Source organism: Lagopus muta, chromosome 1 (assembly GCF_023343835.1).
Source record: "Lagopus muta isolate bLagMut1 chromosome 1, bLagMut1 primary, whole genome shotgun sequence".
In the NCBI taxonomy this organism is placed as follows: Eukaryota; Metazoa; Chordata; class Aves; order Galliformes; family Phasianidae; genus Lagopus; species Lagopus muta.
Genome location: NC_064433.1, coordinates 193916355 through 193936753, shown reverse-complemented (window position 1 = coordinate 193936753; position 20399 = coordinate 193916355). Strand labels below are relative to the sequence as shown.

The 20399-nt window shown below is 50.8% G+C and overlaps 1 protein-coding gene across 1 annotated transcript in view; it reads left to right on the top strand.

Annotated features, from left to right (window-relative positions):
* Positions 1–7680: 7680 nt before the first annotated feature.
* Positions 7681–20399, top strand: part of MAP6 (microtubule associated protein 6) — a 37953-nt gene continuing 25234 nt past the window's right edge. Inside the window, exon 1 of the mRNA XM_048950620.1 lies at positions 7681–8508. Coding sequence (XP_048806577.1) covers positions 7814–8508 — 695 coding nt within the window. The 5' untranslated portion in view covers positions 7681–7813. The remainder of the gene's footprint in view (positions 8509–20399) is intronic.

Sequence of the window (20399 nt, the reverse complement as noted above, 5' to 3'; positions counted from 1 at the left end):
CTTGTGAAACAGTGTTGGCTGGGAAGGGAGGAAAAAGGCTTTTCAGAGGAGTGGCTTTGCAATTCAAAACGTATAACCTATAGATAAAGCTCAAGGCTGTGTCTGCTGGGTGTGGAAAGGGCTGGGAGCCAAGAGGTATGCAAACCATGCATGAGTGTTTCACTGCCGAGCACAGGATGCATGAGCAACCTCCTGCCTCCACGAGAGGATGGATGGGTGGATGGACAAATGGGTGGACGGACGGATGGATTGAGATGGATGGATGAATGGATGGATGGATGGATGGATGGATGGATGGATGGATGGATGGATGGATGGAGGGATGGATGGGTGGATGGATGGATGGATGGATGGATGGATGGATGGATGGATGGATGGATGGATGGAGGGATGGAGGGATGGATGGATGGATGGATGGATGGATGGATGGATGGATGGATGGATGGATGGATGGATGGATGGGTGGATGGGTGGAGGGATGGATGGGTGGATGGATGGATTGAGATGGATGGATGGGTGGATGGATGGATGGATGGGTGGATGGAGGGATGGATGGATGGATGGAGGGATGGATCATAGAATCACAGACTGGTTTGAGTTGGTACGGGCCCTTAAAGGTCATCTGGTCCCACTCCTTGCAATACACAGGGACACCCATAGCTCCATCAGGTACTCACAGACCCATCTCCTGCTCAGGATGCAGTTGACTTTAGAGCAACAAGGGCACAGTGCTGGCTTACGCCCACCAGTACCCCAAGGTCCCTTTTGGCAGGGCTGTTCTCCATCCTTACATCCTTACACCTTACCCCCCTTACACCCCAGCTTGTACTGATGCAGACCCAGGTGCAGGCATTGCACTTGGCTTTGTTAAACTTCGTGAGGATGGATGGAGATGGAGGATGGACGGAGGGAGGGAAAGATGGACAGAAGGGTGGATAGGACAGTCAAGGGTCCATGTGCTTCCTTGCATAGACTTACATGGGTGCACGAGCCTGCAAACACTACCTCCTTTTTGCATTTCTACCTCCCACTGTCTGTACCTTTGAAAAATCACATGCATCAAATTCCAACCCGCAATTTTGCGGTTGAAAAACAGACAAACAAACAAACGAAACTCTGAAATTTGGGGAAAAAAACATCCTCTGAGAACTGATAGTCTGCTCAGGTAAACAAAGGAGCCATCTGAGAATACCACGGGGCTCGGCAGTAACCAGGATACGGAATTAACCATTCACTGGGCTGAACTAAACAGTGGGCTGACTGCTGAAAGGCATCCTTTGCTTCTCTGAGGGCACTGCAAATCCCAGCGCTCCCCGTGGCCAAGGATGACAGAACAAAAGCAAAACCCAGTCCTTGTCAAAAGCAAATGGGAGGTGTGAGCTGGAAAAAAATCCCTCCTCTTTGTCGGGCCCTTGGAACATGCCAGGATGGGAAGGACAGACATCTTTCTGCCTCCCTTTTCTGGACTCACTGACCCTGGGGGCTCTTTTCCTAAAGACACTGGTTGCTTTAATTGAGCTATAATGGGCTCTGATCTTGTTTGCATCTCTCCCCTTTGTCTTCAGGCCCTGTCTGTTCTGGGAAAGGAAAAGCTTTTAACTCTTTAGGCTCCGTTGCTTGGAGACCTTTCCTGCTGAGAAACAACCAGCAATTTCCGAAAGCACCAACAATTCCCAAGGCAAACCAGCAGCAATTGCAAAACAAACCACCCTGCAGAGATCATGGAATCATGAAGGCTGGAAAAACCCTCCAAGATCCCCAACCCCAACCCATCCCACCGTGCCCACCAGCCATGTCCCCAAGGTCCGGGTCCTTTTGGGCTGTGTGTGGTCACTGAGGCCCAGTGGGGACAGGGAGGGGACATTCCTTGCAGGGACACTCCTGGGGATGCTTCAAGGTGTGGCTCCCATCCTGCAGGCTTGCTGGGCAGCTCTTTGCCTGTGCTGCTGGGAAGGATCCCACCTGAGCTCCATAGAAGGTCCAGACATTGAGAAGAGCCTTTTGCCCCCAGAAATGTCATGCCAACCCCTGCAGCTGCTGTATCACTGATTCCCTGAGCAGCTTTTTGCTCATGGTTCATTATTACAGTAAAAAATATCATGTTCTATTTATTGATGTACAAGTTGGCTCTGTGGAAAAGCTGACCAAGGCTCAGCTGGGTAATAAATATTGATGTCCTGCTCTGTCGTGGGCATGCTATTTGCCTTTTGTATCTATGTTTCCTTAAATCAGGAGAGAAAAATACTTGGAAATGGTTTTGAAATCTTCCAAAGCTTGAAAGGGCTCGGAGGTTTCCAGTTAGTCAGGGAGAGGGATGCAGCTATTGCTGTGCATTGGTGAAACCACACCTGTGCTTTGTGCTACAGGGGAGCAGAGCTCTCTGCACTATGGGGTCTTCCAACAATTAGATGTTCTCTGCATGACTGCTGCTGGAAATATAAGCTGGTGCTGGTCACAGAAGGGGAAGATTCACACTTAGGGGATGGGTTGGATGGGATGGGATGGGATGGGATGGGATGGGATGGGATGGGATGGGATGGGATGGGATGGGGTGGGGGGGGTGGGGTGGGATGGGATGGGAATGGGATGGGACGGGACGGGATGGGATGGGATGGGATGGGATGGGATGGGATGGGATGGGATGGGGTGGGATGGGGTGGGATGGGATGGGAATGGGATGGGATGGGATGGGGTGGGATCAGAGCCATCGAGATGTGGTACTGAGGGATGTGGGCAGTGGGCATGAGGGTTGGGAGAGGGGTTGGGGCTCCTGGAGGGCTTTTCCAGCCTTCCTGACTCTGTGATCCTATAACTGAGATGGTGATTCTCCCATCCCAGCTCTCCTGCGTGTTTCTCTGATTGCTTTCACATCTTTCTCCTGTTCTCTGTGCTGACTTGGTTTGGTTATGGGGAGGCTGGAGGGGATCATCAGTGAGATACCACTGAGCATGTGCATTCCATGCACTGATGACACCCAGTGCTGCTCACTCCTCCTCCCTGCAGTCCCATGGCAGCACCTCCAGGGGAATTTGTCTGCTGTTCCATTTACTCATATCACCCAATTCTCAGTCACTGAAATCTCATTTTCTCACCATTCCTCCTCGCACACGTGTGTTCCATGGTACCCCTCCAGTGACATTCCCCTTGGCCTTTTCCTTCTCAGGTATTTATAGCCAGTTATCCGATCTCCTATGCTTGTGTTCAGCATTAAGCCCTTTAATCCCTCAATAGGTCATCCCTGTAATCCCTTTATCAGCAGCCCTTGTGATTGGGTTGATCAATGTCCATCTCCGAATGCGAACCCACGAAGCCCTGGGTCACCGAGCTGCGGGTTTTGCAAGTCATCCAGCTTTACACACCAGCATACTGGGGTGACCTCACAGGACCCCATACCTGGAATGGAACAGTTTGCACGTGGGGAGCTGGCTGTGCTCCGGGACCGAGGACCTGAAGGTTTACCTGCAAGGAGCAATGCCATGACACGCATCCAGTGGGAGGGAAGTTATCAGGAGGAAGCTGAAAGTGTAATTGCAGTAATTATCTGTTGGTTTCTCTTTCCTGGAGGTGCCCAAGGCCAGGTAGGATGGGTCCAAGGTGGCCTGTTGGATGGGTGGCACCCAGCCCACAGCAGGAGGTTGGAACCAGGTGAGCCTCGAGGTCCTGTCTCCAACTCAAGCCATTCTATGACCCTGACTATGATTCTATGATTCCTCTTTCGCCATTGAGTTCCATTATGGAATTTCATATCCACACAGTTGTGTGTGACCACAAAATGATTTAAGACTCAAGAATCCACAAAAAATCCTCTGTACGTGGCCAACTGCTGTGGTGCTGTATTCCTTTGTCCATGGTGCCACATGCTGGGGACCAAAGAAGGGACAGTCCTTGCAGGGCCAGCCCTGGTGCAGAGACGATGCTTCAAGGATGTGACTTGGACATGGAGGTAGCAGAGATATTGGATATAAATCTATCTTAAAAGAACTTTTTGCACCTAATCAAGATGGTGTGGAGCTGGATGCACTTCTCCAGGCGCACACACTTCATCTGGTGAGCTCTGACCCGGGTCTGCATTGGAGCCGGGGCCTCATCTCTTGTGAAGCTGATGCCAATGGTCTCTATAATCGTAGAACTGAAGTTGGGAGGCACCCATAAGGATCATTGAGTTCAACTTCTGGCTCCACACAGCACCCCTCATCATTATTATTAATAATAATTTTCATATTTAAATGATTTTAAATCAAACCATCTTCCCTCCCATAAGGTCTTACACTGAGCTGTACTGCGCTGCTCCTGTGACATACCATTCCCACTGCAGTAACTGGCAGGTATGTGTGCACGAGGGGAAAACTTGCACACATGGCACATGATGTTGGTTGGTGATCAGAGACAAGGAGCCAGTCCCTCTTTGTCAGCAGATTAGCAGAGAAAAATAGAAATTTGGAGAGCAGCAGCAGAAGCAGCTTCAGACCTGGCCCAGGATGGGCACCATCAGCTGTAGCTCAACTGGATGCTCAACATCCCGACTTCATCTGAGGATGCCTGGAAAAGATTCACCACCTCCTTGTTAATGAGCTCCCAAAGCACTGCTGTCATTGTGTGGGGATGCCTGGAGCTATTCCCTGCTTCTGCATCAAGGATGAGACCCATTCCTGCACAGATGAGACCCAGCACAGCCTCCTGGGCATCTACTGAAAGCCAACACTAATTCAGGGTGCTGCAATTCAGGGTTTGCTCTGCTTTCCTCCCCAATGTGATACCCCTAGCACCATGCAAACCAGCTTTCTTGGGTGGCATCAAAACCACCAAAGCCACCCATTGGGCAAATCCCAATGCAGTGACAATGGTGTCCTTGGTCATTCCCAACCCAACATCCCAACATGACACCGTGGCCTTTTCCCAGGAGAACAGGGAAAGCTGTTCTTCAACCCAACCCAGTGTCCCATCGTGGCACCATGGCCTTCATCCACGAGAAAGGGGAAAGCTATTCCCCAGTCCAACCCAACAACCTATCGTGGCATCATGACTTTTTACCAGAGCAGGGAAAGCTGTTTCCCAACCCAACATCCCAACATGACACCGTGGCCTTTTCCCAAGAGAACAGGGAAAGCTGTTCCCCAACCCAGTGTCCCATCATGGCACCATGGCCTTTATCCAGGAGAAAGCTATTCCCCAGTCCAACCCAATGTCCCACCATGGCCTTGAAGAACAGAGAAAGCTATTCTCCAAGCCATCCCAACTCAACCAATGCCCCATCGTGGCACCATGGCCTTTATCCAGGAGAAAGGGGAAAGCCATTCCTGCTTTTGGCTGTAATTTGAACTCTAAAGCACTTTTATTTTATTTTATTTTTTAACTCCTATGCTTTCCAAGAGAGGTTTGCAGCCAGCAGCTCCATTGGGCTAATTAGAGCTAATGGATTTTACTTGACGTATGCGATTAGATTATTTCCATTGCTGATTCCTGAAAGTGAATGAGCAGCCATGCTTCAGGATTTATATAGAACCACACAGTTCTCTCCGGGAGACACCGAGTGATTTGTTCTTTCTGCAGCCTCTAGCTTCATCCAGCACTGCTGGGTATCTGCAGAGCCTCCTGACACTGCCAAACCTTGCAGAGCTCAGGAAAAAGCAGAGATGGGGGATGCATGACTGTGCGCCTTCCTGCAAAACCAGCCCATTGCTCTGTGCACATGCAAAATCCCAGAGGGATGCAAGGTGCTGTGCAAAAGCCCAGCAAGCAAGCTGGATGCAGGGCTGGGATGCCCTGCAGCTGTAGGATGGGAGCTGTTGCATTGGGTTACTGTGGGCTTGATCCCTTTGCAATCTTGCAGACCTTGGGTGGCGTTTTTCCTGCTTTCCTATCATCAAACTGAAAGCAGCGTGCAAAGAAACGCAGGGCTGGAGCCAGGCGCTGCTGCACCTTGTGCAAAAAGGGATTGCAGTGCATTCAGAGCTTCTGTGCTCCCCATGGAATTGCCTTTATAACGTCAGTTTGAAGAGGAAAGCAGTGACTGGTGCTTCTGTTGCAGATGCACAACCCCTGTACCTGCCACACGCAGAGCAACGAGCTCCTGGAAAAACTGATGTGAACCCCAGTGCTGAAGAGCTTCCTGTGTCTTTAATGAAAATCCCACCCCTGCAACCCTGCAATGAAATGGCAGAGGGAGATAATTGGCTGCAATAACAGAGTGCAGTGTCTGCACGCGTGCACGTGTCCATGTGTGTGCACGTGTCCTCATGCACGTGTAGGTGAGCAAGTGTGCATGAGTTCATGCATCTGTGCATGCTCTCACATGCATGTTTCTGTACGCATGTGTATGTTGTGCATGAGTTGATCTGTGCCAGGGCATGTCTGCACGTATTAATGTGCAAGCATGTGTGCCTACATGTATGAATGCATTTGCATGTGTCCATGGGTATGCACATGGATGGGTGTTCCTATGTGAGCACTTGCACGTGCACATGGATTTGCAAGTGTGTGTATGTGTGTGACTGCACGTGTGCGTGTTTATGCCTGCACACCTGTGTGCACCATGGTTCACGTGTGATTTTGCATGTTCTCCCGTGTGCATGTAATTGTGTATGTGCAAATGCTTGTGTTTTGCACATGTGTGTACCCGTGTGTGTATGCACATATGTGAATCTCAATGCATGCATGTTTGCAAGTAGGGGTGTGTAGGTGCATGTATACCCATGTGTGTGCACAAGTGTGCATGCATGTGGTTGCATGTGTGTGTGCACATGCACATGTGCATTCGTGCCCGTGTGTGTGCATGCATTTCTGTAGGTGTGTCCAGCTGTGTGTGCATGTGTGTGCATACATCTACATGTAAACATGCACATGCATGCAGGTCCACACACGTGCACATGCACATGCAATATATGAGCATTCACACATGCATAATCACGTGTCCACACACACAGATACGCACACATGAACACATGCACAGTCATACAGTGAACTGAGTGCACACAGCAGCCACAGTCACACACATACATCAACATGCAGGCACACGCTCACACACACAAGCACGGTTACACCTGCACACATCTGTGCACATGCAAACACATTTATGTGCACACACATTCAAATGCACGCAAGTGAAACCACATGCATGCGAGCTTGTGCACATACAGGGATACACTTGCAACAACTCACCCCTACGTGCAAACATGCACATGCAGGTACACACACATACTCATACGTGTGCAATATGCAAGCATTCACACGTGCATTATCACATACATGCATCCACATGCACAGGTTTGCACACATAAACGCACACAACACACACGGACTGAATGCACACAGCTGTGTGAGCACGCACAGTCGCACACATGCACCCAAATGCAGACACACGCTTGCACATACGTGCCTCCATGCAGGCACCCAACCACACACACACACCCATCCCTCCATGCAAGCGTGCACAAACGGAAACGCACACGCGAGGCACGTGCATGCACACGCGTGCTGGTGCATGTGCAGACATGTCCTGATGCGTGCACACATCTGCACACACACATATGTGCACACATGCATACGTGCAAACGTTGATACGCACGGCCGTGTCCTGACCGCGTGCGCATGCGCGCAGGTGCGCGGACGCCCCTTGGCTGAGCCCCGCCCCTTTGGTAAGCACCGCCCCCTTTAGGCCACGCCCCCGTCAGAAGCCCCGCCCCATTCTGCGCTGCGCTGCGCGGGCGTTGCGCGGGGCTTTGCGCTCCGCTCCCTGCACCGCTCCGCTCTCTGCGTGCGGCCGCTGCGCGGAAAGTGAGCGGAGCAGCGCGGAGCAGCGCGGAGCGGGGCCGCCATGGCGTGGCCCTGCATCACCCGCGCCTGCTGCATCGCCCGCTTTTGGAACCAGCTGGATAAAGCCGATATCGCCGTCCCTTTGGTTTTCACCAAATATTCCGAAGCCACCGAGCAGCCCCTCCCCGCGCAAATCCCGCGCAGCGCGGCGGCGCCCATCGATACCCAACCCGGGGGCGATGCCGCGGCTGCGGGCGGGGGGGACGCGGCTCCCGGCCCCGCACGGCCCGGAACGGCCCCGCACGGCTCTCCGCCCGCGGACTCGGTGATGCGGCACGACTACAAACCCTGGAAGGTGCAGCGCCCCGAGCCCAGCTGCAAACCCAAAAGCGAGTACCAGCCGTCCGATACGCCCTTCGAGAAGGAGACGCAGTACCAAAAGGATTTCCGCGCTTGGCCCATCCCTAAAAGAGGGGACCACCCGTGGATCCCCAAAGCGGGTCCTTCCCCTATGCTCGTCCCTGAGCGCGGATCTCCCGAGAAAGCGGCTCAGGAGAAAAGGAGGAAGAAGGAGGAGGAGGCGGAGGCGGACGAGGAGCATCCCAAGGCGGCCCGGCCCGGGGATGGCCGAGAGAAGGGGCGGCAGAGGGGCGACGAGGCGGGCGGGCAGGAGGGCCGGGGCCGGGCGGCCGCCGATGCTCTCAACCGGCAGATCAAGGAGGAGGTGGTGGCGGCGGGGGTCAGCTCGTCCTACAGGTGAGACCCCCCCTCGGCCGTCCCGTCCGTCTCTGGGGGGCGGGGCGGTTTGTTTCCCGAGGGTTTTCGCTGTCGCTTTGTCGCCCTGTAGCCACCTCTCGGCCCGTCCCGCTTTATTGGGATGCAGGGAGTGAAGGTTCGGGTCCTACGGGGAGGGTCTGCAGCGCGGCCCCCACCCGCCGTGCGGGCGCTCTGGTCACTTCTCTGCCGTGTGCAAAGCTCTGCTGGTCCCTTCCGAGAGGATCTCTGGGTGCTCAGAGACCCCACTGCATCCTGACAGCATCCCTGTATCCCAGCAGGGACCCAATATCCTGAAAACATCCCTGCATCCTGACAGCATCCCTGTATCCCTGTAGTGTCTCTGTATCCCAGCAGCATCCCTGCATCCCAGCAGCGTCCCTGGATCCTGACTGCATCCCTGTATCCTGGCACTGTCCCTGCATCCTGAAAGCATCCCTGTATCCTGAGAGCATCCCTGTATCCCGACAGCATCCCTTCCTCTTACAATGCAGAGACCCCCACTGCATCCTGACATCATCCCCGCATCCCGACAGCATCCCTGCATCCAGAAACATCCCAGCCCCTGGCTTCACAGACCCCCCTACATCCCTACAGCATCATCCCTGGGCCCCAGGCATGCTGGACCAGCAGCATCCCCAAGACAAAGCATCCCAGGGCCGCGTTGGGATGCGGGTGACGCGCGCCCTGCGCTGCTTGGGTGGGGCAGCCTTGGGATGCTGCCATGTTTAACGCGGCACGGCGTGGGGCGGCACGTCCCTGGGTTCCCCCCTCCGTTCCCCCCCCCTTTTATTCCCCACCCCAGTCTCGGTGCCCTGATTTCACCCCTTTTAGCATTCGCTGCATTAATCTCCTCGCTTTGCTTGTATTTCTGAGCGGGGTCGGATGCGTCGGGAATGCAAAAACAAAGTGGCTGCTGCCCTGCACGGGTGTTTGCAAGGAGGATTTGCTGAGATTGTGTTTTCCAGAGCTTTCTTTGGCAGTGCCCACCTCTGCCGAGGGTGGGGATGGCAGAGAGCAGAGCTGGGGGGGGGGGGGCTGCTTTGTGACCTAGGTGTGACTGCAGCTTTTTGCTTGTTCCTGTGCCTGTGTGCACAGCGGTGGGTTGGGGAAACATCAATTTTCTTCCCTAAGGGGGGTTTGGAGATCGTGCTCTGCCACCAAGCAGATAGTAAATCCTTGCAGGTTTACTGTGAAGCTGGGTTTTCTGTCCCACTGTCCCTATTCTCCAGGTGGGAGATGGCTCAAGCAATGGGATTTAGGGTTTATTTTTGCTTGTTTTTGCTGTGTTTTGGAAGAACCACATCCATCTCTCTGGGGATGCGGTGGTTCAGGTGCTCTGAGATGGCAGAGGATGGGCAGGGATTTTCGAGTTGTCTGTTTTGGGATTGGGAATAGAGCTGGAGAGCTGTCACGGTTGCGCTCTTCCATTGCTACAAAGGATAATTAGGGTTATTTATGTAATTATTTAGATGCAGATTGCTTGCCATTCCACCCCTCTGTGCACACCATAGTCTGCTCCAGCAAACCCCTACAGCTGCATGTCCTCCCTGTGCAGAGGCTCAGATGGGTTCAGGTGCTGGACCCAATAGGAACGCGAAGGCTTGATGTTGTGGCTGATTGCTCTCAGCTTCTGTTCAAATCAGGCATCCTTCAAGTGTTGCTTTTTGTTTGGGTTTCTGAAAGCCAAACTCTGCCAATCCCCGTCACTGTGGAAAATCTCACTGCTCTTGGGTCTCCCTACCTGTATAGATAGGGTTGTGTAGGGTTAGGTGAGATTGGAACATCTCCAAGGATGAAGGTCCCACTCCAAGGATGGGGCCACCCACAATTACCAGATGGGGCAGCCAGAATTACCCCCTAACAACCCAGGGGTGGCTAACATGGGGCTTTGTCCTCTGTACCCTTTGCTGGTGTGTGGCTGCTGGCTGGAGGCAGAACTGGGGAAGATTTCCTTCCAGTGCTACGAATCAGCGTAATGTGATGCTCCAGGGCTGGGAAGAGACCTTTGGTGAAACCAAAGAACACACCACTAATGGCTTGTCAGCGTGCTGTGATGCTGTGTTCTTTACTGGGGAGTTTGGAACAGAGCATGGGATGCGTCCAGCGACGAGCCCAAGGTCATCAGCGCATGAGAAAGGGAGGAATTCCCCTTTTTACCTCTTCATAAAGAATATTGCAGGGCCCGCGTGCTGTGAACTCTCTGGTCTGCTCAGAGCAATAGAGCAGAGAGCGTTCCTGATGGTGATGGCCATGGAGGATGGAGGTTGCTCCCAGCCCTGGTGCTGGAGGATTATTTAGAATAATAGAATCGTTAAGATTGGAAGAGACATCCAAGACTGTCTTGTCCAACCCTCAACCCATCCCCACCGTGCCCACTCATAGAATCACGAAGGTTGGACAAGACCTCCAAGATCCCCAAGTCCAGCCGTCACCTCATCTCCCCCCATGCTCACTCAATCCTTCAGCAAGTCCAGAGCAGCTATGGCAGCACTGCACATCTGCAGGGGACTCCACGTGCCCCAGAGATCCTACAGAGTAAATGGGAAAACCATTTGTGTAGGGAAATGACCGAGTGTGCGTCCAATCCTAATGGTTTCTGTAAGTGAAGTGACTCCCAGGACAGTTGTAGTTTGAACCCCTTGGGAGCAAGTAGGCTTGAAGGTGATCAGGTTGTGCATGTTGGCATCTGTTTGCCATGTAGGGTCTTATTTCTCTTCTGCAGTGGGGAAACAGAAACAGGGCCCACCTGATCCCTTCCCAAAACACGGGCTGCCCAGGCAAAGCTATGGGGCCAGTTTGCACTGCTTTCATCCCCCTCCTCTTTGCTCCCCGCAGACCTTGAGGGACCACATAAGGACATCTTTCAGCAAGGAGGAAAACTGGGTTTGTATATTTTTCCCTGGAGAAAAAATGAAAGGGGAAATCTCAAATGAGAAGCACTGCTCCCGTTGTGCAGAAGCGGGTGGTAGTGCAATGAATTTCCCCATGAGAAGCAATATTGTGAAGCTTTGATTTCAGATTCTTTACTAGAGACATATATGGATTTTTTTTTTTTTAACCAAAGTTTTTATTTATTTTTCCCACCAATTTCTTTTCCTATCAGAGGAAATGAGAGGAATAGTGGTGACTCCTGTAGTATTAACGAGGCGCCTGTTGCTAATGCGCTGTCGCTCATCTCAAGCCCTGGAGGTGCTGAAGACGTGGAGCAAATGGGAAGTGTAGGAGCTGCAGGGATGAATGACTCAGTGCTGGAGCTGCTGTGAGCTTTGTGAGACGCAGAGGAGCTGACTCAGGAGGGATGTCCTCCTTGGAGCCACTCACACACGGATGGGGAGTTCATGCTCCATCACTGTGCAACTGGGGATGTCAGGTTGGAAGGACGTCCCCATCTGGTCCACATCGCAGTTCTGAGATAGGATGGAGGAGATAATGAACCAGGGCTTTTCTGGGCAGACTTAATCTCCCAATGTCATTTAGCTATGACCTCTCATTTTGCATAGGAGCAATGTTAAGTTAATCCATATAGATGTGTGGATCCAAGATTGCTGTCGGCTGCAAGGAAGGGAAAGGAACGGGGAGGTTCAGTGGGTGATACTGAGTGGCTTTGGCTCTGTCCATACCCTTAGCAGATGTTGCTGGTGCTCCAAGGACCGTTGTGTGGGATAATGGCATGGAGAAGCCTCTCACAGTGAGATGTGGAGAGGGTTGAAATGAGTGTTGCAGCTGTTTTATCACGCTCTGCATCGGAGGTGTTCAGCAGATGCGTAGATGTGGCACCTGGGGACGTGGGTGGTGGGCACGGGAGGGATGGTACTGTGTCCAGTTTTGGGCCCCTCACTGCAAGAAAGATATTGAGGCCCTGGAACGTGTTCAAAGGAGGGCAACAAAGCTGGTGAGGGGTCTGGAACACAGGGCTGCTGAGGAGAGGCTGAAGGAGCTGGGAATGTTCAGCCTGGAGAAGAGGAGGCTCAGGGGAGACCTTATTGCTCTCTATAACTTCCTGAACGGAGGTTGCAGTGAGCTTGGGGTCGGCCTCTTCTCTCGTGTCATCAGTGATAGGAGCAGAGGGAATGGCTTCAAGCTACGGCAGGGGAGATTCAGGCTGGACATGAGGAAGTATTACTGTTCAGAAAGGGTGGTCAGGCACTGCAATGGATGCCCAAGGAGGTGGTGGAGTCACCGAGCCTGGGGGTGTTCAAGGAAAGGCTGGATGTTGTGTTGAGGGACGTGGTTTAGTGGGAGCTATTGGGAATGGGGGAACGGTTGGACTGGATGATCTTGAAGGTCTTTTCCAACCTTGGTGATTCTATGATTCTATGATTCTATGATTCTATGATCCTATGGGTTGGGCTTGGAGATCTGGGACGTCTTTTCCAACCTTAAGGATTCCATGATTCTGCAGTTTTATGACCGGTCTCCCCTGGATGTGGTCTGTCCATCAGCTGGGAAAGAGTCTCGGTGCCATTCCAACCCAAAAGTCATATTGCCTGCACTCACCTTGAAGTGGATAGTATCCATCTTCAGGCTCAGCTGGAAGCAGTGTAGGCAGAGCAGAATTTTGTGGCTGTGTGTGCTGCAGGGCGGGATTGAAGGAGGTGGCATTCTGGTGATGGAGTTGTCGATGGACCTGAGCAGTTTTTTGTCTGCTCCTGCTCTGCTGTGGTCACCTTGGCAGGGACTCCATGGCCCATAGGATTGGATGGAACCCACTGAACCATTACATCCAATTATAGGCATCCCATTGCTTAGTTTTTTTCTGTTCCCCAGATCAGCTGTTCTTCTCTCCCTCTTCCTGAGGGAAACCAGCATTTCTAAAATATGGATCCAACGTGCTGCTTGTGGGTTTGGGGAGGAGACGCCCATCTCTTCCTGACCCCACCACACCACCTTTGTGGTCATCACTACCTCTGCTGACCCCTTCATTCTCCTTAGGCACTTCCAGCCATAGCAGGAAATCCCAGTGATTAGAGCCCAGCCTGGGAGCTTCATGCTGGATTTTCACCCCATTTTGAGCACGTCAGTCGAGGTCCTTCCCTTTCTTCTTCCTGCATGCTATCCTGATCCTCCTCCCTCCCGGTGCTGCCCATAGTATTGTGCCATTAGGAGGTCTCATCAGCATTGCCCTACTTTTGTGTGCCAAAGTCAACCTCAGCACCGTTAAGCACCGCTAACCTCCTTCCAGGCTGCAGCTCAGCGTTCAACACTTTGCATTTCCATTTCCTATGCCCAGTTTCTCGTTCGGCTGATGTTCGTATTCACTGGCTTAATTAATAATCTCCCACGTGGCACGGTATCAAATGCTTTAGATAGATTTTCACATTTTCTTTGTCTGCTAAGTCAGTTATAGTATCAAAGGACGTGTCAGACATCCCTCCTCCTCCCCTCCCCATCCCTGCTGTGCTTGTTTGGACAGCAGTGCATGCAGGAGCAGATGCTGCTGAGCAGACCCCAATTCCACATGGCAGCTTCGGGCTACTGCTGTAAAGCAAACAATAAATAAAGATAAGAGGGAGAGAGATCGTCTCATTTAGACAGCAGGACTCTGTCTGCCCTTCCTTTGCCAAATAAATCATGAATAGCTGTTGTAAATTTGTCTCCTCTCGCATTTAGAGCATGACCTTTGCTTTCCCTGTCTCCTACCAGTGGAACAACCCTTCGATTTCTAAGTACTTCTGCACTCTCCCCTCTATCAATCTTGCTCTCCTTTGCTCTTTGCTGGATGCGAGCACAGCCCTGGTGCTGATAACTGCAGGTGAGCCTTGCTGCGCTGCGCTGAGCAGCAGGGAAGGGCAGCTTCAAGGAACCCTCAGAGGATGCAAGTTTAATTTCTTTGGATTGGTAACTCAGCACCTTGGATACCCTTCAGATGCCCCCTCTCTCTCACTGTGTTTATAATACACCCACAGGGCAGCTCAGCGACTGCTTCAACCTCCGCCTCATCTCCCCTCCCCAAGCTCAGCATTGCAGGTGCTCTGTAGCAAACACGTTTTGCTTTCCTATTAATAGCTCCTTTTCTTACACAGTGCCTTCACCTGAGGAAACCCTGCAGCACCGCAACAGTGCGTGCATGCAGAGGCTGCTGCTGCATTGGGATCCCAGGGGTTTGCATGGGCTGCTGCAAAGCAAGCAGCAATGCACAGGGCTGCTGTGTATACCCACACCCTGCAGGACAGCACGTTGTCTTGAGGATCACTGCTCTCCTGTGGGTTTGTTGTTGTTTGTTCCTCACCTTGATGCCTCAGATTTGCTTTTCCATGCTCATCCTCATCTTGCTGCCTTTATAAACTCTCTGCTTCCTGTGGGAGTGCTTTGTGTAAATGCGAGCTGTTGATTAAATGATGCTTACATGCAATTATTAGGTGAACTGGTGGATATTTTCCTCTTCTTTGTCCATTTTTCTCCCAGTTCATAGGACTGTGGAATCATAAAGTCAGGAAAAGCCCTCCAAGATCCCCAGGCCCAATCCCAGCCCACCCCCCCATGCCCACTGCCCGCATCCCTCAGTGCCACGTCCCCACAGTTCTGGAGCACCCCCAGGGGTGGTGACTCCACCACTCTCTGGGCAACCTGTGCCAGTAGCTGACCACTTCCTTCCCATTAATCCAGCTACACAGGCAGAGGAGGGGAGATGGGAGGGAGCCCATTTCCCATAGAAGTGAAGCTGATGTATTTCTCCTAAAACAATGACAAGCAGACATCTTAGAAGCCATGCATTTATGTGGAGCTGGGCAGGTTGGGTTCAGCCAGAAATCCAATGTAACCAGCAAAAAATTGGACTTGAGAAGGTCAGAGTTTGGCAGGCCAGTGTGTTGCAGTACAGAAACCCAAGGTTTGTGTCTGGGTGCTGGGTGAAGGGTGAGAAAGTCCTTCAGAACCAGCCCTGATTGCTGAGCTTCAGCCTTCCTCCAGCATTTCCTTTTGCTTCTCCTCGTGGAGGCAGGGCTGGAAACACAGGCAGGGCTGCAACTCTCAACTTTTACCATTCTCCAATTTGGGAAGCAGTGGGGCTGGTGGTTTCTTGGCAGAGCATGGTGCCAATAGGACGCCATTCCCAGCAGAGCAGGGTACTCTTTCCCTTCCCACCTCCACTTGATGGATTTTGAGGCTCCATCAACCCTGAGTTCTGCCAGGAGGTCATCTTGCAAGGTATCTTGCAGTATGCTTGCAGTTTGAGCCACACTTTGCTTCCAGTGCAATGGAGTGAGCTCTGGTTTGGGGAAGTTATTTAAACTAAGGGGGGAATTAGATGCAAAAGTCTGATTGTTCCATTCTTTGCTGGGTTTTTGAAGCCAGGATGCATCTCAGGATTTAACATTTTGAAGTCCTGACAGCACTGTAGTAGAATCACAATATCCTGAGTTGGAGGGGACCCATAAGGATCATTAAGTCCAACATTTGGGCAGCTTTTGCAAAGCTGGCTCCTGGAATTTTGGACTGAGGGTGGTGGGATATATGAAGATGAAAGTGAACAACTGGAAGAAGTCTCATTAAACATGAAGTGCCAGTGCTGTGAGTAGGAGCGAGACTTGTCTGTTCAGCCCTTCCCATCTCAACATCTACTACAATCTGCAATCTAAGATCTCTACATCTAAATCTCTGAAAGAGTGGTCAGGCACTGCAATGGGCTGCCCAGGGAGGTGGTGGATTCACCAACCCTGGAGGAGTTCAAGAAACGTTTGGACGTTGTGTTGAGAGACGTGGTTTAGTGAGAGCTATTGGTGATGGGTGGATGGTTGGACTGGATGATCTTGGAGATCTTTTACGACCTTGGTGATTCTGTAATTCTATGATCTGGTCTTCCGGTGTCTCTTCAGGTATTTCTAGTCGTGGTGCTTTACACAATGCTCCCAATGTGATGCAAAATGGGAAAAATGAAGGCTTGTATTGTTCTTGAGCAGTGGGAAGGGTCAGGATGTCTAGAGATGGTCCACTCCTGTACCAGTTGCTTCATAGCCTCTCCACTCTTTTGTTTATTTATTTATTGAAATACAGAAAGGCTGTAATTGCTCTTGAAACACAGACAAATAGTGTTGATTGATGTGATCCAAGTTCTGGATTTCAGCAGACACCATGTTCTAGCCCATATGAATATTACTTGGTGTGAGACCAGAGTCTGGTAGCAGCCAAGGTTTGAGGCTATGCCCTTGGTATGGAAGTTGCATGGTTGTGTTATGCAGAAGGCAAAATGAGATTCGCTGTGGCCCTGATTGCTGTGGGCACTCCATCCCTCTGCTGCACTGGGAGACATCTCTTGGGAAGGGGAAGGAGTGCTGCAGAGGTGTTCAGAGCTTCTGCAGGGCCAAATGAACACGCTACTATGATACGATTAGTAAGGGATAACTATGCTATAATAGGAAAGTAGTGTGTAAAGTTCTGTGAGACCATATGGAAAGAGAAGATACTTATATACAAAATGTACGAATATGTTGGTTTTACCTCTTTCTTGCATAGATTTTATTCGTTTACATTCATTCCATACTCTCAGGTATCAATGTGTTCATGTGGTCCTTACTGCACCTCCTGGTTTCCCTCAGCTGATGACAGCAATCTAATTTTTGGACAGATGTTTAATATCGTTTAGATTATACCAGTTGTTCTGTGTGGGCTTTTGTTTAGTATGTCTTGTTAGTGGGCTAACAGAAAAAGGATTGGAGGAAACACCATATTTTAGGGTTTGGGACTACATGGTCTTTAGGGTCCCTTACAGCCCAAGCCATTCTGTGACTCCATGGCTGCTTGACTCCATGGCTGCTTGATTCCATGACTCCTTGACTCCATGGCTCCATGGCTCCATGACTCCTTGACTCCTTGACTCCATGGCTCCATGGCTCCATGACTCTATGACTCCATGACTCCATGACTTCATGACTCCATGACTCCATGACTCCATGGCTCCATGACTCCATGACTCCATGACTCCATGACTCCATGGCTCCATGGCTCCATGACTCCATGACTTCATCACTCCTTGACTCCATGGCTCCATGACTCCATGGCTCCATGGCTCCATGACTCCATGACTCCATGACTCCATGACTCCTTCACTCCTTGACTTCATGACTCCATGACTCCATGGCTGCTTGATTCCATGAGTCCATAACTAAATCCTTGACTCCTTGACTGTATGTAATGTGCTGCAGCTGTAATACTCTCCTCCTGCTGTGAGAGCATAGAGCATCTGGCCTTGGTGGAAATAACTAAGTTCTCATTTTGATCAGTTGGGAAAGGCAACCTCTGATAGTTTTTCTTGTTTTTCTTGGTGTTTGAACACACGTTTTCATTCCTATTACAGTCACACCTATCTTAATATTTTCATTACTTACCTTTGCTTCATCCTCAATGGCCCATTGTGAGGGCCGTGGAGCTTTGGAGGTGTGTCCCAAGAGCTTGATCTGAATCTCAATGGAGTCAATGAATAAAAAACCCTCTGTACAGCTTGGAGCCTGGATGTGTTTCTGCAGGAGCATCACAGTTTCAGCCAGCAGTAGTGTTCATTGAGCTCCAGCACCACGTGCATCCTGCACAGGTGGGTCACATCTGCTTCTTCCCTTCTGTATAGGATGCAACCAATCTTAAATATCCCATAGAAGCACTGAGATTGGAAAAGCCCTCCGAGATCCCCATGCCCAATCCACCTCCCCATGCCCAGTGCCACAGTGCCACATCTTCACAGTTCTGGATCACCTTCAGGGATGGTGACCACCCCCATTCCTTGGCAGCCTGTGCCAGTGCATCACTGCTCTTTGGAGAAGGAATTTCACCTAATATCCAACCCGAATCACCTCTGGCACGATGTAAAGCCATTACCTCTCATCCTATCACTAGTTACCTGTGAGTTACCATGGAAATACCTCCGTAGCATCAGTACCTTATGGTGTATAGGAGCTTTTTAAGGACAGAAAGGGACTTTAGGACTACCCCACCTGACTGCCTGTACAGTGCTATATTTCATCTGTATGCTGACTCCATCACTTGTGTCTGGTGAAATCATCCTGCATACTGGAATTGGAATTCAAAGAGATCTTGACATATTGGTGAAACAGCCTGAAATAATGGGAAGAGGGAAGTTCTTTACTCAGAGAGCGGTGAGGTGCTGGAACAGCTGCCCAGAGAGGCTGTGATGCCCCGTCCATCCCTGGAGGTGTTGGAGGCCAGGTTGGATGGGGCCCTGGGCAGCCTGGGCTGCTGTGAGATGGGGAGGTTGGTGGCCCTGCATTGGTGGGGGGTTGGAGCTTCGTGATCCTTGAGGTCCCTTCAACCCAAACCATACTCTGATGCTGTGAAGCAGTTCAGGAGAGATGGGGGTGTGACAAATAGGGAGAAATAACAGTGGTAGCTCAAAAACCAAATGTCAGTAATTATTACTGCATTGAAAAAGAAAGTCTAGGAAGTAGTAATTAAAAAAAAAAAAAAAAACACCAAAAAAAGTAATGTACTGGCATGTATGTAGAGGAATGTGATGCATAAGGTGTATCGTCCTTACACATTAGTAAAGCCTCAGGTTAACTCTTGCTCAGGATTTGGCTTTGTATTTTGGCAGAGCTGTGGACCAAAGGAGGTCCATCAGGGAGGTGAGGAGGGCAGAAAGCGCGGTCACTAACGAGGGGGAAGGTGTTCAGTTATTGTGGGCAGGATGCAGAGCACGAAGGAGGCAGATAACTGTCTTTGCAGAGATGCAGAGGTCCATTGGGATGCTCCAGCCCATGGAGAGGAGCAGGGCTTGTGTGCTGAATAGAAGAACGTACCCAGTGTTCTGCTGGAGCAGGGCTGAGAGATGTTGTGGCCACTGAGGGTGGCAGCAGGACGTCTCCACAGTCCCTCTTTTTGAAACTAAGGGGAAAGAAAGTCCTTAGCATTTGTTCCCCGCATTGATTTTCTGCCTGCAGTGACCTTGCAGCAGCTTGTTTTTCTTTACGTTCCCCAAGGCACAGGTTGGATCAAGCAATTAAAGGTTTAATAAGAGTTGCATGGGTGTATGCGTGATGACATTTGATGGATGCTATCAGCCATCACCCACTGCTCTCCCTGCCAGCCTTTATCCCGTGCTGAGGTTGTGCTGGAGGCTGATGCCATGTTGGACCTTGTGTTTCTTCATGACCAAAGGCCGAATAACCCCTTAATGGGCTTGAAGCCTGTGTGCATAGCTGGTGGTTTGAAGTCAAAAGTCATCACTCAGCAGTTAATAGGGTTAATGTGGGACTGCTGATCTCACCCTGCCTGGCTCAAAGCCTTTGCATGGGAAACCACGCAACTTCCGTATGTGAAAATAGAGATCCGTGTTCTCCTCTCATGGAGATCAATGAGAAAAGCCCTTTTGTTGGGAAACTGCCCCTTTAACTCAGCAGAGAACCCAATGTGGCAGCCATAGGGCAACAGCGTCTCCCCATCCTTCATCCTGGCTGCAACCTAAGTTATTTTTCTTTTTAGGCAATGCAATATTTAATTATTACTTAATATAAACATTTTATGAACTGTTACGATGGGTGAATTATTTATGGAGGGGGAAAGAGTGCTTTTTCTGAGCCTTTCTGCTCTGTCAGTTGCAATAAATATCAATCCAGAGTTGTGCTTAAAGCACGCATGCTGTGCCTTGGAGACGGTGCCTTTGTCTCTGGTCTCCTCTCACAATTAAGTACCTGCTTAATACACTTATCCCTTGCATGCTTTATTTCTTGATGAAGCTTGGAACAGCTCCAAAGGAAGAAGTATTTGCACATCATCTGCTCTCCAAATGCATGTTATTTGCCCAGTGGAGAGGCCGTAAACCTTTGCTGCACGCAAAGGTTGGTGCTTAGCAATAACAAATCCTCCTTCCTGTCCATTGCAGATGAGCTGTAAACGTGTGCTTTTAAGTTTTATTCCACCAGGTT